Below are 25852 nucleotides of genomic sequence, written 5' to 3'. Positions count from 1 at the left end.
CTCTACTCCCCCTGGTACTTCCATGGTGTTTCTTTGGGAAAGCTATTATGACTTAAATGATGCAGATCCCAGGAAGACAGGGACCCTCCCTAGCCTTTGTAGCAAAGGAACACCTGAAGCAATGCCGGATCTCTATTTAGGGCGCCCAGAGACTGCCCCTCCCTACCCTCAGGATCGTGTGCATGAGTATACTTTTAGCTCACATACGGAGCACTGGGGACAACACGTGCTGAAGTTTTCTGTGCGTCCTGTCCCCAGTGCTCTATATGAGAGCAAATTTAACATGTGGCTGGGCAGCATGCCACCCCTAAATTTTTGCCACCCTATGCCTGGGCATTTATAGCTTCGCCACAACTCCGGGCCTGACCTGAAGACCCTTGTCACAATCTGTGCTTTTTTGCCAGGGGATATTTCAGGTCTTTTCTTTATAGAAGAATACCCCAGTGTAATTTTTATGTTTGCACTGGGTGATTAAAAGCGTGGACCTCAAAGTTACAAAACAAACAAAGTGTATATCAACCCAAAAATAAACTGGGTGTATTTTCCCTAAAGAATCTTAGTTTAGAAAGTACCAGACATTTCCTTAATCATATATTTAGATTTTAACAGGCAACACTGAAAGAATTACAGACATTTGGTAAATTACAAATAATACAGTACCAGTCATTACAAGTCAAGTTACATATGCATGTATTCTTACATAATTAGAATCATTATTTTGTTTCCCTTACAAAAAAAAAACAAACACCTGACAGACTTCAGAGGTATTTTATCTGCTTGGACCTTTTCTAAACACAACAATTTAATAGATAAAGCCTAGATACATTTCTGACATTCACATGATTTCAAAAGAGAAGTATGCAAATCCAGTAAGTTGGACAAGTGGGCCAACAAAGTATCCCTATTCATTAAAGGAAAAATTAAAGCAAAAACTCATTGAGAGTAAATGCAGCAGAATAAAACGTTGAATTAACTAACTGGATGGAATCACCTTACACTCTGATCCTTGTGACATATAATTCATGTGCAAAGTGCCACAAATCTACTACAATTTCATTGTGATTGGTGTGAAAACACAGGGAAAATTTTAACGACATTCCCCTGTACATGAAGGTTTTTAGAGAAGCATTACCTGAAAATCACCTGAACTAGGCCTTTTTTATGATTCCTACTGACATCTGTCAGGAAGGATTTCAGGCAAAAACAAAACAAAACAAAATTTACTTAAAGAAACAGTAACTAAAACTATTAAAACTGGTGATTTACTTCAGAAACACTACTATAGTTTATATAAATGAGCTTCTGTGTAGCCATTGGGTCAGCTTTTCAAATTATAAAAGGCTCAGGTTACATAGCAGATAAGCTATGTAAAATACAGTGGTGTTCTACAGAGCTTATCCGTTATTCACTGTAGCCATACACTGGCCAATAAAAGCTGCTAAAGGTTTGAGTCAGCAGTTTATTTGCCAGTATATGAGGCCCTCTCACTCAGACCTACCTGACCGATATCTGTTCAAAAATTGTATGTTTATACATTTATAGAAGCTCGGTGGGATTGCAGAGAGTGTGCAATTGCAAGCATCTTCACTTGCAGTGCTGAACCAAAGCTGGGTTATGCAGCAGCTGGCAAATGCATAACATGCATGACATGCACATGTCACAAAGGATCTTCTGCCTGCATAGGTGGAACACATTAAAATATTAAATTTAAGAGCATTCACTTACTGTATAGCTTTTAGCTCTGAAATTTCCTAAACATGATAGGGGCAAAAAGGTGCAAAGTTTGCTACAGGCCTAGAGCAACCAATAGCAACCAATGATCTGGTAGACTTTACTGATCACCTGTTTAAAAGCAAACCTCTTACTGGATGATATAGGTTATTGATACTTTGTGCTTTTATCACATATGGGTTTAGTTTCAATTAAAATTTTAGTTGTAATAGTGCCTCAAATTTGCTGTATGTGTTATATGATAATGTGAGCAGAAATGTGTGCGCCAAAATCATATGCAACATCAACACAATTTACAGATACCCTTTTGAGCAACTTGCTATTGAGCAGTTTTCTGATTTAGTTTGCATAAAAGTCTGCAGTCTGCACAAGCCTTAATGCAAACCCATTATGTCTGAGGCTCAATAGTAATAAACCAGACTAGAACCCTCTTATACTAACTCAGACAGGAAGGGGCTGGAAGCTTCGTTAAGTTGATTTTAATCCTGTAGTTCTAAACCATGGTGGGGGGGACCGTTTACAATAAAATTAGCTCACAGTTGTCCACTATTCGCTAATATGAGACTATGTTTTTTATAAATTAGCTGTTCTTGTTTGAGGTTATAAAGTCAAGTACAAAAATCATTTTATTTTCTTAGCTGCAATATTTGATTAGAGTTTGGTAAATCAACTTATGGAATATGGAAGGGATACAATTTTTATATAAACATGATATTCCAAAGGTGGTTGGTTAAAACCAAATTAATAAAATAGATTTATATGTACTTAAAATTACACAGCTTTTTTCAAGTATTCAGTTTCTCTTTCCTAAAAACCTATATTAAAAAAATAAAATTCAGTTGTAAGAATATTAAAATGCTAAACTGAGCAGTTGAGACATAAAAATTGATTTTGTACATATAAGTTAAAACAGTTAAAAGTGAAAGTAATAAAAAGTTTACATTCATATGGTATGGCACACTAGATAGGCTTTGCAGTTAAAATAATTCTCTGCGCATGGCTCTAGAAATCTCCTCACTTATGGCTCACGTCAGGCAGTTTAGACTGCAGGAAGGCATAGACATGTGGCCAGATCTTGTTTGTCTCAGTCCCAGAGAATGTTTCCAATACTCCCTTGTTTCTAAGGAAAGAACATCAAACACATGTTAGGAATGTATCTCCCAATATACATTGAGGAAACTATGCACTGTATATATAGCCAGTATGTGCAACCTGTGCCTGTCAAGTCATTGTTAACACATATTTTGCCTATTGTTGTTTTCTCCACAAAAATCTATGTATTTTATTATTTCTTGAGCTAAATATAGAAACCAAAGCTACCCCATGTTTGGTCCTTGCGCAGTAGATTAATTAAGATTACCAGAGAACAAACAAAAATAAGTTTGGTAATCTAATGATCTACCTCAAAGGACTAAACAGAGTAGCTTTAATTTTCCAGTTTCCAGTTTTGCTCAATAAACCAAATGCAAAACTAAATTATAGATGTATCATGATTTACATGAAACAATAGTAAAAAAAGAATATTCAGCTTAATCCCTATAGAACACATGTTGACATGGGGGGGTATACTGCCCCTTTAAGGCTAAGGACCTACGGAGCAAGTTAGCAGGCCGCGATAGATTACTGCTACCGTGGATGACTAACCATTCAAAAATACCTTTCCATCGGCAGCAATAGGAGTCACTGGTGGAAAGGTTGACGCATTGGTTCGGCTTTATGAAGTCAAGCAAAGTGGCTGCAGGAAGAAACTTCGTACCTCGGAAAGCCGAAGCGATGCGTCAGCCTTTCTATTAGGAACTCCCATTGTTGTCAGTGGAAAGGCATTTCAGAGCGGTTAGTCACCCATGGTAGCAAATCTTTTCCCCAATATGAGCCAATGCCGTCCTCTATGCAACAGAGGAAGGAAAATTGGATCAACACAAACCTCCACACAAATGTTCACCTACTGGTGCACATTCTCTCAGTGGCCACGTGTCACAATAAAGAAAATATAAGTAACTAACAGCACCATTCAAATGTAGTCAAAATAAAAAGCCTTTATTCCCATCTTGTCTATATCCTGGACAATGCAAGCGATGTTTCAGGCCACAGTCGGCCTTTTTTCAAGCTTGAAAACGTTGTGTATGGCCACCTTAACTTGTACATCAGTAAGGATATATAAAGACAATTTAAACTCACTGATAGTACTCCAGCACAGGCCTTGTAAGAGCTTCATATCCCTTCAGTCTCCTGGTAACAGTTTCTGGCTTGTCATCTTCCCGCTGTACCAGAGGCTCTCCCGTGAGGTCATCAACTTCCTAAGAGCAATACACACTTTATTAACTTGTTGCTATACATAATTGCCAGGTTAATTATAAAGACAGTCACACATGGTTAAATGAACAAGAAGAATGTAAAATTATGAAAACTTGAAATTTGTACATTGTACCATGTAACAAAATTGTGTCTATTTGGTAAAAGTATTTAAACACCTTGTATGCGCACAATTTCATAGTCAGTCAGTCATTACCGGGACTTTTGGAGGATTGAATTCCGTGTTGTACACTCTGCCACTAGCAGGGTGGATCCATCTTGCTGTAAGGCGGTCCTTAATGGTTTGAAAAGGTACATTCAGGTCTATCACAGAGTTTATGTGAAAAGCTTTATCTAAAGCCACTGCTTGTGGAACTGTCCGGGGAAAACCTAACAGTAAAAAATCAAACAGTAGATATATTGAAATCAACGCAACATATTTTCTTTTTTTATAGGCATTGTGTTATGGTATATTTAACTGAAAAATAGAGGCAAAATATAATCAAATTTCTAATATAAAATATCAATTTTGATTATAGTTCCATGTGTAGCTTTGGGGCTCTTCCCTTCAGCCTTTATATTACATTGTATGTAATATGTGGCTAACATTTCTGCAATAACTTTATGCATAGAATATATGTTTTTTCTGCCACAAGACCTTCCAAGGCCCAGCGGCTCCAATATCAACAATGCATGTGTTCAGAGAGCACTTTATGCAGTGGGAAGTGCCAACATGGCAGCTGTGGTAGACAAGCAACAGGGATGCCATTGATAAGTTAGTACTCAACAAAATTGATATCGGTTCAGGAGACAATAATCAGACCAATCTTAAATGTCTGTCTACCTTTCCTTCTGGTTTAACAGCAGGTAGCTCCAGAGAAGGCAGGATGCCATTGCAAATCAGTAGAAAGGACAGATCATCAGTCATGGACTTGGCTAAATAAACATACGGAAAGAAAGAATGTCAAATCCATGACTGTGTGTGAAGTCCATGACTGACGATCTGTTGTTGTGGCAATTGCACCCTGCTTTCTCCTTAGATGCCACTCTGCCTGCCACAACTATTATTCTAACAAAAGTAGTATTTTTCTCACTGTAACTAATAATGTCCTCTCAAATTTGCTGCCTGTGTGGGATCTCACTGAAACTTGTGTATTATAATAAATAATGTACTTCCTGTGTAATATATGAATATGAAGTGACCTTGAAGTTCCATGACATGTATAAAAGCACTCAGCCATCATATTGCCATGGAACTCCTAAATGATCTATAAACATCCTTATATTTTACATTAGCTGGTACATTATTCTATAATAATATTCTACAATCTATAATTGAAATAAAGAGCAAGGAATACAGTTTTGCCTTGTTGATTACATTGTTACAGAAAATGCAGGTGCTATACAGTTACCATCAAGCAGCCAATTGGTCTCATTGATCTTGTGAAGTTCTTGCAAAACAAGTCGGGTGATAACATCATCGGGAACAAGCTGCCCTTGGTCAATATAAGATTTTGCAACAACACCGATTTCTGTGGATTTAATCATGATATTAACATAATTACCAAGGTGAAATGGAAACATTTAAATCTAAGCACAAGATGTCAGCATGTGTTTTCATAACAACCAGATTTTTTTTTGCCACAAGCATGAACAAATTTAAAGTTTTGAGCAGAAATCTTAATTCTAGGAAACCTGTTTCAGCTAGCTATAGTTTGCTTCACATACTCATACTGAAAGCAATGACTTGTTGTCCATTACTGCAGTATTTGCTTACTGACCTGACTCTCAGAACAGCTGAGCATACAAGCCAGAAAGCTACTAATAAAAATAGACTTTCACTGGGTGGTTTATTCTTCCGTTTTCTTTCAAAACAACTGAAAGTTAAACAGCACTGTGTGAAGAACAGAGGCTGGTGGGAAATCACAGAATTTGTAACAGACGTTGTTAAGGGCAATAAGTTAACATTCTTTAGTGGTTCAATTGTCTGTATCAAATTCATATTTAAGGAGCTTTCCTTCACTTCCCCTCTACCAATGCACCCATGCATCAGCAAATGTAGTGCACTGGCAAACGAAATTTTCAAACCTGCTTATCTCTAAACCAACCAATATCTATAGCATACAGATACAGGTATGGGATCTGTTATCCGGAAACCTGTTATCCAGAAAGTTCCGAATTACGGAATGGCCGTCTCCCATAGACTCTATTATAACCAAATAATTATTGATTTCTTTTTTCTCTGTAATAATAAAACAGAACATTGTACTTGATCCCAACTAAGACAGAATCAATCCTTATTGGAGGCAAAACAATCCTATTGGGTTTATTCACTATTTAAATGTTTTTTTTTAGCAGACTTAAGGTTTAGAGATCCAAATTACAAAAAGATCCCTTATCCGGAAAACCCCAGGTCCTGAGCATTCTGGATAATAGGTCCCATACCTGTATTAACCAAGATGGCGGACCACTATATGCATACAGATAACAGTACAAAACAGATTTTATTTGCCATAGCACAAAAATGGAAAGAAGGCACCCCCAGCTTCCAGATGTAAAAAAGAAAATCTGGTGGATATCCTCTATGGAAAAACTCACTGCGATGTTACACCATAAAATAGATATATATGAAGCACCCTGGTCCCCGTGGACATTGTGGTGTGAAAATCAAGAAAATTTAACCTAATCAGGATTGTGTCATCAGAACAACTGACCCAACAATCAACTTGAATTCCCCATATTGGATAACTAACTAGAACAGACAGCTACATTATTTGCAACATGCATCTTAAAATGTAAAAACAATTCACATGGCGAGAGCCCCTTTACCTCACGCCCCTTCTTCAACCTCCTCTTTCCCCACTCTATCTTTTTACTACTTCTTCCTCTAAACTATGTTTGTTATAAAATTGCAAAACTTTAAATGAAAAGTTGGAAAAAAAAAGAACAGATTTTTTCTGTGCCTGTATGGCCACAATTAGCGCCACAATATATGGGGCATGCCTAGGCATTTTGTCACATTTTCAGCTCAACAGTTGGGCAACAAACTAAGTGAAAATGCTACACATTAATTTCAAAACAAATTATTAGGACTTTGGGTGCACTCGCACTATAGGCAATGTTTGATAACATGACAGTAAGAATTGCACCCAATAATTCAAATGAGAATAAGCTGCGTCCTAGTTGTAAATCTCACAGGCAACAATCACCCCCTGTGCCAGTACCAAGTATGGATTCTGTGCATGCAATAAACCTAATAAAAGAATTACAGGACAGTGTGTTAATGAATCAGGTGGAAGTTGTTTACTAGTATCCATATTAAACACCTGCTTTCCTCATTCTCAGCAACGTAAAAAAAAATCTTAGGCTGATGGCAGACCAGGCGTAGGGAGGATATTTTCGACAAGCGGAAAATCGCTTGCTGAAAATACTGCCCTACGCCTCCTACATGTGCCTGCACCCGAATAAATGGAATACGCTCGGGTGCAGGCACATGTAGCCGAAATACGCATAAAAATGTGAGAGAATGCAAAGTCTTGCATTTTTATGCGTATTTTGGCTACATGTGTCTGCTCCCGAGCGTATCTCATTCATTCAGGTGCAGGCACATGTAGGAGGCGTAGGGCTGTGTTTCAGCAAGTGCTTTTCCACTTGCCGAAAATATCCGCCCCTACACATCGTCTGCCATCAGCCTTAATTAAAAAAATAAAAAGTATTTATAATAGTAATGATTCTGTGTAGAAATGTGGATGTTCTGTTTAGCCAGCCTTTACGATTTTTAACCAGACAGTGCTAATAAACTGAATACAACGTTATCCAGTATTAGCATTCCTTATATGTGCGTTATAATATGGGTAAGGGCAGTACTGCTCCAAATATGTTAAGAGAGTTTTACATGGGGGACAGCAGCAAGATCCTTTCCCTGGGCCCATCTCAGTCCTAGTAGGTTCTTTTCCCTGGGTCAATCTCATTCCTAGCAGGCCTAGGCCCATCTTAGTCCTAGGTCTACATCACATGCTGCACTTTTCAGCATATTAGAGGCAGTCACAGATGTGGAAATTTGTGTGCGTGACATTAGCCTTATTTTGGCCCAGTACAGAACACTGTTAAACGCATTTAAAAAGCACTGAGGCTTTGGTATGCAACATATATACAAGAAGACCAAATGACACAGCTGTGCAAAGAACAATGGCTCTTGTTCAGTCATTTACATACTAACTTTACAGGCTCTTGCAGCAATATCCTGCAGTGCTTGATAATAGCTTTACCAATATCACTGCCTTCAATTCAATTAATATATTCAATTAAATAAGGAAAGCCTGACAACTCCGGTACAGTTTCAGCTCAAAAAGACACACAGTGGAACTGGTCTAAAGAGCACCAGTACCCGCAATTAAATGGGAGGCTGCCATGGTGGTTCTGGGAACCAGAAATATGCAGATGGAGAATGCACTGTATTTGCAATTAGTGTAAAGTTGTGGCAAAAGGGGAGTTTAAGAAGGATAGATTAATAACTTCCAGTGACATACTGCAGGACTATTCATTGTTTGAGGACTATGGCACACTAGGGCCCACTTTACCTCTATTATTTATTGGTTGTCTTGTATGTTAATATGTAAGTTCAGTGTATACAACCATTTATTGTACAGGCATCGGACCCCTTATCTGGAAACCCATTATCCAGAAAGTCCCGAATTACGGAAACACCATCTCCCATAGACTCCATTTTAATCAAATAATTCACATTTTTAAAAATGGTTTCCTTTTTCTCTATAATAAAAAAAACAGAACCTTGTACTTGATCCTAACAAAGATACAGTTAGTCCTTATTGGAGCCAAAACAATCCTTTTGGGTTTAATTACGGTTTGAATACTTTTTTATAGTAGACTTAAGATAGGAGATCTGAATTACAGAAAGACCCCTGATCCGGAAAACCCCAGGTCCCGAGCATTCTGGATAATGGGTCCCATACCTGTACAGCATGCGGAATATGTTGGTGCTTTATAAATATGTGATAATAATTATAATGCAATCAAAATGGCAACTACTTAGATTCAGAATTGAATCACAGAGAATCACTTGTGGCCCCTCCATGATGTGTGGGAAGCAAACCTGCGTTAGGAACTGGACATTGTGATCACCAACTTTTTGATAGCGGCCAGTTCTTCATCTGGTGCATGAGGCGCTGCACATGTCAGTATGCTCTCGGTTGCTTGGTGCAAGCTATAATTAAGGCATTCCACAGAAACCAGAAACACTTTATCACTTTCTACACAGTATGATATTGTGATGCACTCACTTAACTTTGTGTAGTTAACCTACAGAAGCTAAGAGAACAGTGAATGTGGAATATCTCTGACAACAGGGGAAAGGCATAACCATATTTAAAAAATATATATTTGCACTGCATAACTTGCTGACTCTATTTCACTAAATGATGATGATAGAAAACAATGAGAAACCAATCATTGGGCCTAGTGCACAGACCTGGGAAAAAAATAAAAATACTAGCCCTTCTACACTCCTAGGCCCCCCTGCAGAGCCGATGCGGTCCCCGATCCGACTGAATCTTTTAACATGCCCAATCGATATCTGGCCAATTTCAGGCCAGATATCGGTCAGGTATGGCCATCGTTTGTGCCCCTACACGGGCAGGGCCGGATTTCACTTGGCGGCGCCCCGAGGCCGCCCCCGCGAGTGCGCATGCACAATCGTGCGGCGCCCTCTCCCCATGAATGCGCATGTGCATTCAAACTCCCATACGGAGCAGTGGGGAGAGGTCCCGACTGCTCCGTATGGGAGACAAATTTTAAAATTCTGTTGCGGCGGGGCGGCATGCCCTAGGCCCGGGCCTTTGTGGCCTTTCCACAAATCCGGGCCTGTACACAGGCCGATAAGCTGCCGAATCGGCAGCTACAATCCGCCTGTGTATGGCCACCTTTAGTTGCACCCAACAGATCTCTGCTACCGTGGGCAACTAAACGCTCCAAAATGCCTTTCCACTATCAACAATTGGAGGCCTACGCAACGCTTCGGCTTTATGAAGTCGCACAAAGTTTCCTCCTGCAGTAATGCAAGTTTGGAAAGCTGAAAAGATCTAGCGACTAACTCGTTGTAGACAGGTGATTTAATTACTATCTTGCAAACATGGAGTAACTTCAATCTCACCTTTCTCAGAAATAAGGGAATATACTGCCCCTTTAAGCCTTTTCCAACAGGCAGCACCTTTCCCATGTTCACATTCCTAGTGCACATCTAAGCTTCTTAGTTATGCCGGTCTGCTACAAGGTTTTCTTTGTGTCTTGGCTCCACAAGGCACTATGTACATTTATGATACAATAAATAAATTGCATAAGAATATGAATGTGCACCTATTTAAAGCTTCACACACACACATTATATATATATATATAAATATTCTTAAATAAGTCTATTCCTGATATTTGCCATAACAGTAAAATTTAGTTTTTCTAAAAATGCTCCAGCATGCAAGATACAATGCCTTGTGAAGTCAGGAACATTTTAACATGTGGATTTCTCTCATCTATAAATAGATTATCACATGCAAGTCATATTTCTGTTGGCAACTTCAGTGTATGTATAGTTCCTGCCATATTCCAGAAGGAGAATGGAATGGGGGCGTGTTAAGCACACAGAACCATGCATACCGAATGCTGGGAATGTGCAATGTGGTTGGGGCGGAGTAAGCAAGTTAGCTAGGTAACAGTTCAAGGTGGAAATGGATTCTCTCAAACCTGAAAAAAGAGCTCCCTAGGCTCCTACAATTTGGTAAATGCTTTAGTACCTAAGTTGAAACATCTAATCAAAACCAGTCCTTGATCCGACAGGAAAATCAAGCATGCCCGATTAACATGTGCCCAATTTTTGGTTAGATATTGGTCAGGGAAGCCTGTGAGAGGGCCCCATACATAGGCAGATAAGTCTGAAGGACCCAAATCTGCAGCTTAAATCTGCCTGTGTATTGCACCTTTACTTGGAGTGCATTGGAGTGTTTATGTGCATCAAACATCTGTAGAACGAGGCAAACTTTGCCCTGTTCCCACCTCATACCCTAGCAACTGAGTTCATAGTAAGGTTATTAGGATCCTCCACATGATGTCCCCTACAGGGCTTTGCGAGCTCCTATTACAATGTGACACTACACCTAATTGCTTATTGCTGAGATGAGCAGCCAATAGTCATTTTCTTTTGTTATCAGACACTGCAGGAGGCAAATGTCAGCCCTTAGGCTAGTGGAGTGTTCGGTGTTTTGTCAGCTGCTGCCATCCAATAATTACTCCAAATACCCTGCTTGTCACCACTAGTAATGTTATTTAATGCAAAGAGCCAATGCTGAACCACACGAAGGAATGACATTGCACACCTCAGTTCAGGGATGGTCAATCTGCCTGTTACTGCTCCTGATGATGTTTTATGGACACTTATTTAAGTGTCCATAAAACATCATTAGGAGCAGTAACAGGCAGATTGACCATCCCTGAAACAGTCAAAATTCCCCATTTGCCATAGGCTGGATGAACAGATACAAAATATAAATGTAAATAAAATATTTTCAGTTGTCCATGTTCCTGGTCCTTTAATACATCAGGCTGATTATGACTGAGAACTAGTGAGCAGCCTGAGCTCGCACCTGGTGACTTGCAAGAGAAGTTGCAACCTTTCTGCATTCTAGGTTCACGAGGTATGTTCATTCATAACCCTTCCACCACAGCACCATGGGAAAGTACCAAAACCCCTTCTGCATTTCCCATGAATGGCAGACCACTCCATTTACTAACAGAACTTTATGACAAACATTCTATAGAAAACTGTAACCATTTCTTTGCATGAATCAATTGTTAAATTATTTCATTCCAGTAGGGATAACTGTAATCCTAATAATGTCACATTTAAAGCATTCATATGAAACAAGTGTTTGTCACTTTATTTGACTACATCAATGAAAGAACCACTGTTTGTACTTTGGCAGCATGAAGATTAGGCCAGATCCATATTCATTGGACCCAGTAAGAACATTGCTAATAGTCTATTATTTTGTGAAAGACTAGGCTACTGGAACACAAAGGTGTTTTGTCTGCCACTGTATCAGGAAAACAGGAGCAATCAAAAGCTCTAATCTTCCATGTAGTGACCAAATGCAAGGTAGTATTTCAAAGTTAACAGAACAAATTTTCTTGTGTATGCTCTCACTCTCTGATAGGTATGGTCAATAAGAAGGGATAAGAATGGAAAGTATGGAAATGTAGGGGTTACCCCTCTCCTACCCAAATGGTACGTGCATGTAGACTGTACTGTGCAACCAAATGGGTGAAGAGAAATGGGCAAGGGGGGCTTTCCCATGGCAGCACAGTGTATTAATCTGCCACTGATTCTAGGTTTGATGCCAGCCAGAGCACTTTATGCAAGAAATTTGCACTTGTGCTTGTGTGGGTTTCCCCAAGATACCCCTTATGACTCTTGATTAAACTGAGTTTGAATGTGATAGTGGCCTTAAGTTGATGTCAAACATGGCATGCATGCCAGTGTTAACCATACTCTAAGGCTAATGCCCATTAATACACTTTTTCGGGCGCTGACAGGTGAATGCTGTCTTTCTAAACATGCACTAGACCTCAGTGGATTGGTGTTTTTATGCCAGCAGAAAAGGCTCCACATGAGGGGCCATGCACTGATGATAATGACATGTAATCTCTGTAACTCGCATGGAACATGTTGCTGCGATATAAATGATAATAAGCATTCCCATTGTGCAACTTACATAGGGTTGGCATGACACAATATGCCCTAGTATATCTGTATGTGCAGGGGCAGCACCAGCCACTATAGGGAACTACAATGAAACCCAAGACCTTGCCAACAAGTGCTTGTAACTATGTAGGGCAGTCAGAGGTGGGCAGCATATAGCTGGCAGTGCCAAGGCGCAACTTCCTACCTGTTTTGTTCTGAACGTTTGTCCTGAGCAGGTCACCACTAGACAAGTGCTTTAGAGCGAAGTTCTTCACGATCCGGTCCGACACTGTGCCCTTCCCAGAGCCCGGGGGGCCCATGATCACAGCCCGGAATAGCATTCGAGTCACCATGATGCAAAGTGAGATCGCGGTCGAGTAAGTTTAAAACAATGTATAAAAGCAGTCTGGCCTGTAGGTTAGCGGCCGCTGAGGGTTTTACAGTGCGCAATGAAATAAAATCTGCGGCTGCTGCCAGCTCACGCTTTGGCATATGAAATAGAACATTTAAAATCAATGGAGGTCGGACGACCCCTGCTTGGAGCGCAAATAACTAAAGAGCACACGTAGAATCCCTTCTTTCAGCCTCCCCCTCCCGTAAGTTATTCCTCCCACTTCTTTTGCTTTTTCTCACTTTTACACCAACCTCCTCCCCTGCAGCTGCTGACGCTCCAAGAGAGGAGGAGGGGGAGGAGCCGGTATGAGGCGGCAGCTGTACGGTAGGACGTGTCTCCCTGCACTTTCCCCGCCCACTCACTTAGCAGGCAAACTTTCACACTGGCTGACTTGCTCATTTTGCCCTAAACCAATGTCACAAGCTCAAAGTTCTCTCGGCAATGCGCTCAGTTCGCAATTACTATACTAGGATTATTTTTTTTAAATCTTTTATGTACATTTTGCAACTTTTCAAAGCTGTTCTAACAAAATTTAAATTGCAGTTTTTTAAATGCATGTGACATAACCTGCCTTGAGCTGTATATCATAACATCGTATTCATTATTAATTATAAAAATTGTTTTCCAGTTTCAGTGTCTATGCTATACTAAAAGTTAATTTAAATGTAAATTTTAAGGAGAAGGAAAAGTAAAATCACTTGGGGTTGTCAATATTTTAGGCACCCCCCAGTCATTGTAGACGCTTACCTTATACCCCAAGTTGGTGCTACTTTCGGGTCACTGGCTAGGATTCGCTGAGATTGACATGCCAATTGGTAAATCACTGCATTTTGCCTGATTCTGAGCTTTCTGAAGGAGCCAGCACTACACAATAGAACTGCTTTCAGATAAGGCACTGTTTCTCCTACTCAGTGTAACTGAAGGAGTCTTGACTTGGTTTTTTAGTATTCAGTGATATTCTCTCATCTACTACTAGATGGGGTATGGAAGCATTGTTTAGCTGATCAGTTTGGGGGGTGACCACTCCAGTTTGCAGTGCAGCAGTAAAGAAAGAGTGAAGTTTATCAAAGCACAAGTCATTTACTGTTAATGGGGGCTATGTATGATAGCAAAGTGTACTACAGTCCTTAACATCTACAGCAACAAATCAGCAGGTAGTTTTTCCTGTTTAAAAGCAAACATTTTATTGGTTGCTATGGGTTACTGCAGTTAACCATTCCACTTCTACATCTTTCCAACTTTCAAGTGGGGGCCACTGACCCCAGCAGCTAAAAAACTACTGCTCTTTGTATTGTTATTGTTACTTTGTATTACTTGTTTTTCTGTTCAGGTCCTCTGATATAAATATATCAGTCTCGTATTCAAACCACTGACTGGTTGCTAAGGTAAACATGACCCTAGCAACTAGATAACTGCTGAAATGTTAAACTGGAGAGCTGCTGAACAAAAAGCTAAATAGCTGAAAACCCAAAAATAATAAAAAATGCCTACATCCTACTAAAAGTCTCAGACATAGAAGGGGGGCAGGCAATTACTTTCATATTCCTTTTAGCACTTTTTAGATGCCACTGCACTCCTCATACTCCATCCTTCTCCTCACCACCTATAATTGTGTATCCTGTGCATGGGCATAAGCTTCAGATCCCCCATTCCAATGCATATGCTAGATTTTGGAATGATACATACTTTCCTTAATAACAGTACCCACAAAATGGTGCCTGCCTGCTTGCAGTGATTGTGAATTCCAAAAACAAACAAAATAATTGTGGTTAATATCATTATTTTCTTCTTGAAGACAATAAAATAAACATTTTGATTTGTGTGATAATAATATATGCATTGGGTACTGGGTTGTTTAGAGACAAATGGCTGTGACATATACCCTCTCTATTTTTTTTATTGTGAGTGCATTAGCTTATTCATTCAATTTCTTGTTTAGCGATGACAAACATGCACATGTGCAGAATGATGAAGAGACCAGGGCAAATGACATCACAACTAAACCTACAACAGTGCTGTCCAACTTCTGTGTTACCGATGGCTGGAATTTCTCTGGCCTATGTGGTGGAGGGACGATAATGGAAGCCAGTTTTGACCATTCCTGTTTTTTAAACCACACCCATGTTATCACAAGAGCTTTTTACACTATACCCACATTAAAGGAAAAAGAAAGTCATAGGCGGATTTTCAATAAGGCTAGGGGAGGCTAAGCCTCCCCACACCTGCTTGGCACCTTAAAGGAACAGTAACACCAAAAAATGTATATATTTTAAAGAAATTAAACTATAATGTACTGCTGCCCTCCACTGGTAAAAGTTTTGTGTTTGCTTCAGAAACACTACTAGAGTTTATATAAACCCTGGTGTGTAGACATGGGGGCAGCCATTCAAAAGAAGAAAAGGCACAGGTTATGTAACAGCTAACAGAAAAACCCTGTAGAATACAATGGTGTCTTATCTGTTATCTGCTATGTAACCTGTGCCTTTTTTTCCTTTTTTCCAGCTTCAATGGCTGCCCCCGGGGCTACACAGCAGCTTATTTATATAAACTATAGTAGTGTTCCTGAAGCAAACACCCCAGTTTTACCAGTGCAGGGCCACAGTATGTTATATTTCAGTTACTTTAAAACACTTTCATTTTTTGGTGTTACTGTTCCTTTAAAAACAAAACAAAAAAAAAACTCACTCCGTTTCTGCACTGTCCTGCAAATCTTCTGTTCCTGCAAGTTCAGGTTCTGCTGTGCTCCGACTGGATCTTTCTTCTTGTGGATTCTCAGCTTTCTTGACAGACAGTAAAATTGACCAATCAAAGCACAGATGCACACAGGGATCAGGAGATTTTGCAAACTGAAGGAAGTGCAGAAATGAAGACTGAAAAGAAGAATCTGCAGGCTGTAAACTTTACCTGAGAACCAACTCTCAACTTTCATCCCACTCCCACAGGTACTATACACAGGTACTATACACAGGTACTATATACACAGGTACTATATACACAGGTACTATACACAGGTACAATACAGTTCTAAAGGCTGAATCACTAGTTGAAATTAATTGTTTTTTGCCTGACCTGACATTTATAATATCCTTATTCCCTACCCTGACAGATGGAGGGTAAGTTAACTCTTTCCCCCTTAAAAAGCTCATTGTGCTTTTATATATTTGTTGTTTTTTGCACTTACTTTTGTCATTGTTTTGTTCATTTCTATTAGCTACAGTGGAGCCAATGTTGTGTATCAGTGCCAGTGTTATAGTGCCAGGGCCTGAATATCTGCCATCAGTACCCACTGCTTCTCACTGTATATAATGTGCTGGTTTTGTAAATACAGACTGCGTCTCACTGCATATAATGTGCTGGTTTTATAAATACAGACTGCATCTCACTGCATATAATGTGCTGGTTTTATATATACAGACTGCGTCTCACTGCATATAATGTGCTGGTTTTTATAAATACTGACTGCGTCTCACTGCATATAATGTGCTGGTTTTATAAATACAGACTGTGTCTCACTGCATATAATGTGCTGGTTTTATATATACAGACTGTGTCTCACTGCATATAATGTGCTGGTTTTATTTATACAGACTACGTCTCACTGCATATAATGTGCTGGTTTTATATATACAGACTGCGTCTCACTTGTAAATACAGACTGCGTCTCACTGTATATAATGTGCTGGTTTTGTATTTCTAGCAACTTTGCAATTGGTCTTCCTAATTAATTTTTTTATAGTTCTTGAATAATTTGCCTTTCTCTTCTGCCTCTTTCCAGCTTTCAAATGGGGGTCACTAACCCTATTCCATACTCTATGGGCATGTCCTCTGCTGTCACCCTACTGGGCCCAGATCCTAGATAAACTGAGAGCAGTGACAGATATTGACCTCACCCTTGCTCCTAAACTCTGCATACTAGGCATAATCCCAGACCTAGAGCCAAACAGAAGCCAGAGAGCTTTCCTGGCTAAGGCGCTATTCCAAGCCCGTAGACAAATCACCCTTAACTGGAAATCACACCCCAACCTACAACTCGTGGCTGAAAGCAGTAAACGAGACATGCATGCAAGAAAGGTACTCACTATGCAAAAAAGGCAAGGTTGGTAGCTTTGTCGGTATTTGGGGAAGATGGATCGCCCACGCAAACTAGTAACTCTCGCTAATTCTATGTGCATACCTAGGGCCACCGGTACCCTCCTGGGTCCCCAGAACCATGCCCCTATGTTCACCTTAAGGGTACCCCACCTATCAGAGTGATAGACTGACCTCTAAGATAATATGTATATATGCTGTGTATTGACTGATATGATTATCACCCCCATATTACACCAAAAAATTTAAACAAAATGCCTGTATAATTGTACTACTGAATGATAACAATGTTATGTATGTACCAATGTTAATGCTTTGACTCAATAAAAATCTACCTGAATAAAAAAAAAAAAAAATGGGGGTCACTAACAAAAAGTATTGCTCTGCGAGGCTACAATTTTGTTATTATTGTTATATTATATGACTTATTTTTCCATGCAGACCCCTTAACTATTCATATTCCCATCTCTTGTTTAAACCACTACCTGGTTGCTAGGATAAATTAGACCCTAGCAACCAGATAGCTGCTGAAATACCAAATGGAGAGCTGCTGAACAAAAAGCTAAATAACTGTAAAACTATTAAAAATAAAAGAGGACCAATTGCAAATTGTCTCAGAATATCAATAAAAATTAATATAAAGGTGAACTACCCCTTTAAGCTAACTGATCCCAAATACAAGTGGATGGAGAACCCCTCACAGCAGTGCACGTATGAATACTTTTACATCCTAAGCATTTTAGGGTAAAAAAGCTCACCCACCCAGTCAGTGGGAACTGCAAGAGGTAGTTGGGAGGTTCATCTTTTACACCAGCCGAAAAATTTGCTACCTGTACATGCGCAAATGCTTTGGATGCTGTCACTGATTACTGCTTACTGTGCATGTGAAATTTGATGCAAACTTTGGGGGATAGTTAAAAAATTGTGAGAATACTAATGGGTGACAGGAGACCGGGAAAGAGAAGGCAAAATCAGGGAACTCCTAAAAAAAAATTGGGGGGTTAAGGGCAGTGGCAGACGGGGAGATTAGTCGTCCCGCGACAAATCTTTGTTGCCGCGGATGACTAATCTCCCCACAATGCCATCCCACTGGCAATGTAAATCACCCGGTGGGATGGCATACGCGTTGCTACGATTTGCAGAAGTCACCTGAAGTTTCGGCAATGAAGATTTGTCTGCCACTACCCTAACAGCTCTGTGGTGGAAGCAAAAAAAAAAAATAATAATAATAAATAGATGGTACTCACTACATTCACCATGGTGTCACCATTCACTTATATGTGAAAGAAGTTCATATTAAGAAAAACTTATTCTAGCACCTAGACAAGGGGCTGGGTTGAGAAACACTTTAAAACAGCAGGGGCAATTACTACTCCCTTAAGTGAAAGAACACTAAGGGGCGCAAAAGCAGCTACAAATTTTTCCGCTACAAATTTTCACGAAATTTTCACAAAACTATTTGCCAATGGCGGAATGAGGAAATTTGCTGCAAATCCATGCCTGGCGAAAAAAAAAATACTCATCACTAGTGGCCACAGGTCTCTGTGCTCTGAAGAGGCAGTGTGCTAAGTGCAAAAAAATGACAGATTGAGCCTGTTTTTTCACTTTGCGCACTGCCTTCTTTCTCATTAATGACCCCTAGAGAGTCATGGAATGGGGTTGGAATGCGTGACACAGATTTTGTAATGGGGGTCACACAGTTTGCTGTGGCCCTCTTGACAACTTTGGTACATTACTTAATACCCCATAACATCTTTATACAGTGCATTGTTGGACAAGTTGCATAAGATCTCCCTCTTTTGACAGTTCCAGAATTGCTAATTTATATCAAAATGCAACTGGACCAAACCTGGTACATAAATGTAATCTCTGCAACATGTTTAAGTCTTGTATGCCCACAAGTGCAATTTCTTTAAAGTCACTAGCACATAGAAAACACTTTCAGGTACTTGTGCCCCATTCACTTCCCTATATTTGTGCTGCATAGTTCTTCCTAATTGGTACAATTACACCAATTGCATTGCTGCCCTTCCGACTGTAATGACACTGGAATTCTGGGAAAAATGTTGCATTGTGGGGGTATCCAGGGATAACCTCCAAGGTTACATACTCAAAGGCAGCAATCAGAGATTCACTAAGAAATATACCATAAAGAATATAAAATCATATGGGCTGAAGCTGAGTCTTGCAGCTTTCAGTCATTTAATCTGCAATGGAGGTAAGTACAGTCCAGTACATTGCATACTTTCCATGGCAAATTGGTTCCAGTTACACATTCCCCACACCTCATAAGAAGGCATGTGTAAATTCACTTAAATCCTAAGCACTCAGCTGTCAAACAGGAAGGTCTTCCACGTTGTATATAACCACACTTGTACTACCAGTGGTCCATTTGGTATTCTCTTTTAGTAGACGACGTGGAAGTATGTACATCTGAACTTTCCTGGAGTGTATTAGACCAATTTCAGTTCCAAGACCCTCCTTAATTCAATGGGGAACTAGGGAAACTTCACTATGCTTGGGCCCCACTTCTTATTTTTTAAGCCAGGACAGATTAACCAACCCTACAAACGTAAGGTATAGTATGGTACAATCAATTAATGGCCCTTATACCAGAAGCCTTATTCATCACTGATTTAGGGGCTTTTAGCATTCTTGCAGCTGTAGTTTCTCTTCATTTCCAAAGTCATGGTCTTGGTCTTTGAGGCTACTGATGTACATGGCTGTTTCTCTGCCTCATTTGTGTTAAATCCAAATATTATATTTTCTGTTAAAGCTTAACAAAGAAGTAGAGTGGAAATACTGTATATTATGTTTTGATGTACTGTACCAGCAGCACAAGGCCCCCACAGCCCCTCAGTAGTTAAGATCTGTGCTTCTGAAGATACTCCTAGTAGCCCCAGGGCAGTATCTATATTAAGGCACCCAAGGGCCTAGGCCGCCTAGGGTGGCAGGTTTCAGGGGTGGCCCTTGCGTGCCTATATATTGTTTTTTTAACTTAAAATATAAAAAAAATAAAATATGCCATCAGCCTCCACCATGGATTTCCATTGAAAATCCAGTGACAGAGCTGGGGGGTGAGGGGTAGGGTGTCGGTTCACTCGCCAGACGTGACATCACGCTTCCAGTGAGTGATAACCTATGCGAAATAACATTGATGAATCGGTACTTATTTATCGCATGCTTTTTAACGCAAATAATGCGATAAGCATTATCGACCTTTAGTGAATCGGCCTCTAAGTCTTAGTTACTATGTGAGGAAAATGGAAACTGATCATGCTGGACGGTCGGACACACTCACCAATGGCCACATAAAACAGCCAGGTGGTCCGGATTCTTTCTATCTATCTACACACATTTTTGTTACCCTTTAAAGAACTGCTTTAAATTATTGTTTTTTTCAGTTAACAGGCCCCTTTTGCATCCACCAGAAAACAGAATTATTCTTACATATCTCATAGTTGATCAGGCTCCAGGAAGGATACAAGAGCCCAGGGTTTTGTGCCAAGAATTTATTGGCACTTGTTGTGATACAGTATCAGAAGCTCATGGAGATACATGAAATTGCTTTTATTTTTAGATCTGGATGAACAGAATATTTTAAATATGAGAGGGTGTCATTTTTCTGGTCCCACGGTAGAAGGAATGATTCCTACTGAGCACACAGTGCCTTGTCAGGAAAAGCAGAGACTATGGGGCTGATTTACTTACCCACGAACGGGTCGAATGGAGTCCGAAAAATGCGCAACTTTTCGCGTAAGTTTTAACGCTACGCAAAATGCGCAACTTTTTACGCAACTTTCGTAATGGATACGAAAAACTCGCGTTTTTACGCAAAAATCGTATTGGATCCGAAAAATTCGTAAAGAATCCGAAAAAATCGCAAAACATACGAAAAAGTCGCAAAATATTCGTTTTCAAGTCGGAACTTTTCCAATTCGGGTCGGATTCGTGGGTTAGTAAATCAGCCCCTTTGTTAATAAGCCAGCAGTCCTACGAAACGTAAGAACAGAATCATATACTATCCTTCAATGGTCTGCTTCCATTCATAATAGTTATGTTTTTCCTGTTCCAATTTAATTTCTGTACAGTAGTAATAGTAGTTCACTGTCTGGTTCAACCAGACATGCCAACTTGACTTTAGCCTTCACCAGCAATAACGCCCTGTAATTCAGTGATCCCCAGCCAGTGGCTCATGAGCAACATGTTGCTTACCACCCCCTCTAATGTTGCTCCGAATGGCCTCAAAGCAGGTTTTCATTTTTAAATTTCTGACTTGAAGATATGATTTGGAGGCATAAAGACCATGGGGCTGATTCATCAAAGTACGAGTTTGAATCCTGATGTGGGTAAAATTCGAATTAGATACGATAATTTCTGATGATCAGAAATATCACAACAATGTTTACAAAAAAAACGCAATAGTCATGATAATGTCATATTGGCGATCCGAAAGTCACAAAATTTTTGTATCTGAACAGGAAAACCTTTCTGACTTTGATCCTTCTGTGCATGTTTTTGGAAGCCTCCCATAGGACTCAATGGCACTCTGCAGCTCCAACCTGGCCAAAGGAAAGTCATGATAACGAAGCTTGAATGAACCTGAAACTTTCGTACTCGTTGTGACAAATACGATTGCACAAATTTTGTCGCAAAGTACGAAAAAGTTGCGCAGATTAACGAAAAAGTTGCAGAAAATACACACAGTACGAAAACTTAGAAAAATTACTAATTTTTTGTATTCTGAAGCAATCGTAACTTTATAAATGAGCCCCTATGTGTACTGCCAAGCAGAGCCTCCTGTAATCTGCCGGTCATCATTGGACTATCAAATAACCAATCACAGCCCTTATTGGTCATCCCCTAATAATTTTTAATGCTTGCATTGCTTCCCAACATTTTTTACATTAAAAATGTTGCTCACAGGTAAAAAAGGGATGTTGTAATTTGTGCTTAGATAAATTTTAAACCACTGCAAAATGCCTAAAACCCACCTGAAATTACCTTTAATACAGGGAACAGCTTTAAACACCACTCTTTTGGGAGAGAGAACAAAAACAAATCATTGGGCCCCATACTACTTAGTCAACCCAACCATGCCACCCGGGGATCCTGGGTTATTAGACCATTGTCTGCCCATTGATAGTGGGCCCTGCTAAGTAAAAATTATTATGATTAGAAATCTGCATGTTTCATGAATGTGCCAATACCAAATATGTATAGTTTTATGGCCATTTCTGACTTGTATGCATCAAACACTCAGTACACTACCAAAATTTCAAAGCACCACCACATAAATCAGCATCCTGTATCTCAGACTTCATAGCAAAAAAAAACAAAAAAACAGTAGGTTCACCCCAGGAAACCATATATTTTTGGAATGTAAATATGAGGAATCCAAAATTGGTAAATATGGCTTTCAATTCCAAACTACCAAACCACAAAGTTTTTCTTCATTTGGGGACTTTAAATGCTAGCATGGATTTCAATTAGGAACATGGACACAGTGTGGGACTGGTGTATTTGGGGGTCATGGGAAGAAGTGAATCAAGGGCCCACCCCCTGCACTACTCTACCACCACACTACATCTCCACTGCCACTGCTTACCGGTTAACAGCAATCCAGATCACCCACCAACATGCCCGGTGAAAAGGGTTCCAACAGGACCAGGGCCCAGTGGTCCCAAACCTTTTTTGCACCACGGACCAATGCAAGAAAAGAACATTTTTTCAAGCACTGGGGGTTTGGGGAGGAGGGGCGCAGGGTAATTACCTCTTTGCGGCATTTCCTACAATGCTACAGTATGACAAGCATTAAGTGTATGACGCCATGTATGAAGCTGTGTATGATGCCACATAAGACAATTTTCATCAGAGTGTGTGTGTAAAACCACCTCTAGAGTCTTGATACTGCCCTGGCTAAACCCTGGCTAAGTCTGCATCCTCAGACCTGCTTTAGTTAACTTTAAGGTAGCATTTAATAAATTGTGACCTTCAAATTTGGCTTTCACGTCAGAAGCTGGAAATTAACATGTTTTCTGCTTCTTCCCTCTATTTCCTCACTGAGCCTTGTTACATAAGTTGCAAAACAACAAAATATCCTGACAACTGCACCACAATTTCAGGAAAATCATTTTATTTGAGAGCGACTGAAAATATATTAAAATGGAGTCTAGCCTACAACAAGTTGACAGGTACTTTATCACAGAGCTGTATCCCTGATCGGTGTCACAGTTGGTATTAAGGTGGCCATACACAGGCCAATTCTAGCTACTGATATCACTCCCTATCACTGATATCACTGATTTGGCAGCTTATCGACCCGTGTATGTGCACTAATGACGGGCCTGCCTGACCCACATCTGGCCTGAAATCGACCAGATCTCGATGGGGCAGGTTTAAAACGTTAGTTGGATCGGGGACCGCATTGGCTTGTTGATGCGGTCAAAGAACGACGGACACCAATACCTGTCGTTCTAATTCGATTGTTTGGCGCCAGGGCCTAAAGACCGAATTAGCCCAATATCACCTACACGTAGGTGGGGATATCGGTAGAAGATCCGCTCGCTTGGTGACCCTTAAGGTCCCCATACACGGTAAGATCCGCTCGCTTGGCGAGATCGCCAAGCGAGCGGATCTTCCCCCGATAACCCCACCTACGGGTGAGCGATATCGGGGAGCCTGAAGTTAAAAAAAAAAAATAATCCGATCGTTTGGCCCTGGGGCCAAACAACCGGATTATGTAGGCGGCAATGGGGCAGTCGGTTCGGGGACCGCATCAACGAGCCGATGCGGCCCCCCGATCCGACTGAATCTTTTAACCTGGCCGATCGATATCTGGCCAATTTCAGGCCAGATATCGGTCGGCCAGCCCGCTCGTTTCTGCCCCTACACGGGCAGATATGCTGCCGAGTCGGTCCAAGGGACCGATATCGGCAGCTTCTATCAGCCCGTGTATGGGGGCCTTAAGATACATGGCCCTGTTAACATCCCAAGCAGTAGGGGGCACTGTGATAATACACCTTTTACCCTTTTTTGGTACCAAATATTTACTGTATTTAAGGCATAGGACACACAAGCAAAATTAACATATAACCTAAATATATCATGTAACTGCAATTCATCCAATAAGCGATGCATTTTAAATATACCAATTGCAGTACTCCAAAATGACCACATAATGGCAGTCAGATACTAATACATACTAACACTTTATAAACACCAGAGCTGTCAAAACAAAGGGAACAAATAATAGCAATTATATTGCGGAAAAAGGTAAACAACTGAGCTGTTGAGTATATGGTAATAATGCATTTTTACTTTGTAGATAATGAATCTTAATATATACTGTATACAGGTATAGAATCTGTTATCCGGAAACCCATTCATCAAAAACGTTCCAGTCTAGAGGAAGGCCATTTCCCATAAACTTTATTTTAATCAAATAATTCACACGGTGCCTTGTATTTGATCCCAAACACTGTTCTCTCTAAGATGCGCGCTCATGCACGCACACACATATTTCATACCACCCAACATTTGAAAAATGAAAAGAGGGACAATAAGATTTGGCGTGCGCAGCAAGGCAAATTTTTGGTCACAACCACTTTTGTGACCACACCCCAATTACCTCACCCCATTTAAAAAAAAAAAAAATACTCCTTTTATATATGGTGGGATCAGACGCAAAATGTGCGATACCCTCATACTGTACTACCTAAGGAAAACAATATAGCAACTCCTACATATAAAATACAAATATAGAGAGAAGGCAGTCAGTTATAAGTGAGTTATAACTATGTACCAGTTTTGCCCCCCCATACACAGTGCCCCCATAGACAGTATCCCCATACACAGTGCCCCCAATTGCCCCCATAGACAGTACCCCCCATAAAAAGTGCCCCCAATTGACCCCATAGACAGTGCCCCCAATTGACCCCATAGACAGTAGCCCCATACACAGTGCCCCCATAGAAACTATCCCCGTACACAATGCCCCCATAGAAAGTGCCCCCAATTGCCCCATAGACAGTACCCCCCATACACAGTGCCCCCCATAGCCGCTCCCTCTTCTTCAGCGGCTCCTGCCCCTTGTGCGGTGGCGGCGGCGGCAGGCCCTTTTATAAGTTTGCACCCCGTGCATGCGTATGACGTTAATACGCACGGGCGCAACCTTATAAAAGGGCGTGACGCCGTTGCGCAAGGAGCCGCCGAAGAAGCAGAAGCCCCACAAGAAGCAGGAGCTCCCTGCTCCAGCCAGCGCATCCTGCTGTCCCGAAATGTGGGACATTCATGGAACTATCCGGGACAGCGGGATGCGCTATTAAAAGCGGGACAGTCCAGCGGAAAGCGGGTCAGTTTTTACACAGCATGATAAATATACCCCAAAGTGTCTATTATGTGCTGCTTATTTCCAATTATTGTTTTTCAGCATTTATATATGCAGAGACATCTGGCTACATACATAAAATTTTAGAAGTGTATGTATCAATGGGTGAAAGTTAGAGTTCACCATTTGCTACTTATTAGTTTATAAATCCCACAAGAATTAATAGAAAGCGAGTCAATGTTTCTGTGTTGAGCTCTAAAAATAGGCA

The 25852-nt window shown here is 40.4% G+C and overlaps 1 protein-coding gene across 3 annotated transcripts; it reads right to left on the bottom strand.

The window, feature by feature from the left end:
- Nucleotides 1–574: 574 nt before the first annotated feature.
- ak3 (adenylate kinase 3) lies at nt 575–13439 on the bottom strand. Of its 3 annotated transcripts, none has more exons than XM_012956966.3 (5): nt 12978–13432; nt 5436–5555; nt 4241–4413; nt 3910–4028; nt 575–2851 (listed from the first exon to the last, which is right to left on the bottom strand). In XM_012956966.3, the coding sequence occupies exons 1-5, from the start codon at nt 13123–13125 to the stop codon at nt 2746–2748; spliced, it is 666 nt and encodes a 221-aa protein (XP_012812420.1). In that variant the 5' UTR covers nt 13126–13432; the 3' UTR covers nt 575–2745.
- Nucleotides 13440–25852: the final 12413 nt, after the last annotated feature.

This window comes from Xenopus tropicalis, chromosome 1 (genome assembly GCF_000004195.4).
Source record: "Xenopus tropicalis strain Nigerian chromosome 1, UCB_Xtro_10.0, whole genome shotgun sequence".
Taxonomy (NCBI): Eukaryota; Metazoa; Chordata; class Amphibia; order Anura; family Pipidae; genus Xenopus; species Xenopus tropicalis.
Note: the sequence above shows the minus strand (reverse complement) of the source record. Positions and strands in the feature narration are given on the sequence as shown.

Coding starts and splice junctions, on each gene's coding strand:
- ak3 (XM_012956966.3), bottom strand. CDS start 13,125: ATGGTGACTCGAATGCTATTCCGGGCTGTGATCATGGGCCCCCCGGGC. Junction 4,029..4,240: donor TCAATCCTCCAAAAGTCCCG/GTAATGACTGAC, acceptor TATTGCTCTTAG/GAAGTTGATGACCTCACGGG. Junction 2,852..3,909: donor CCTGTGCTGGAGTACTATCA/GTGAGTTTAAAT, acceptor TTCTTTCCTTAG/AAACAAGGGAGTATTGGAAA.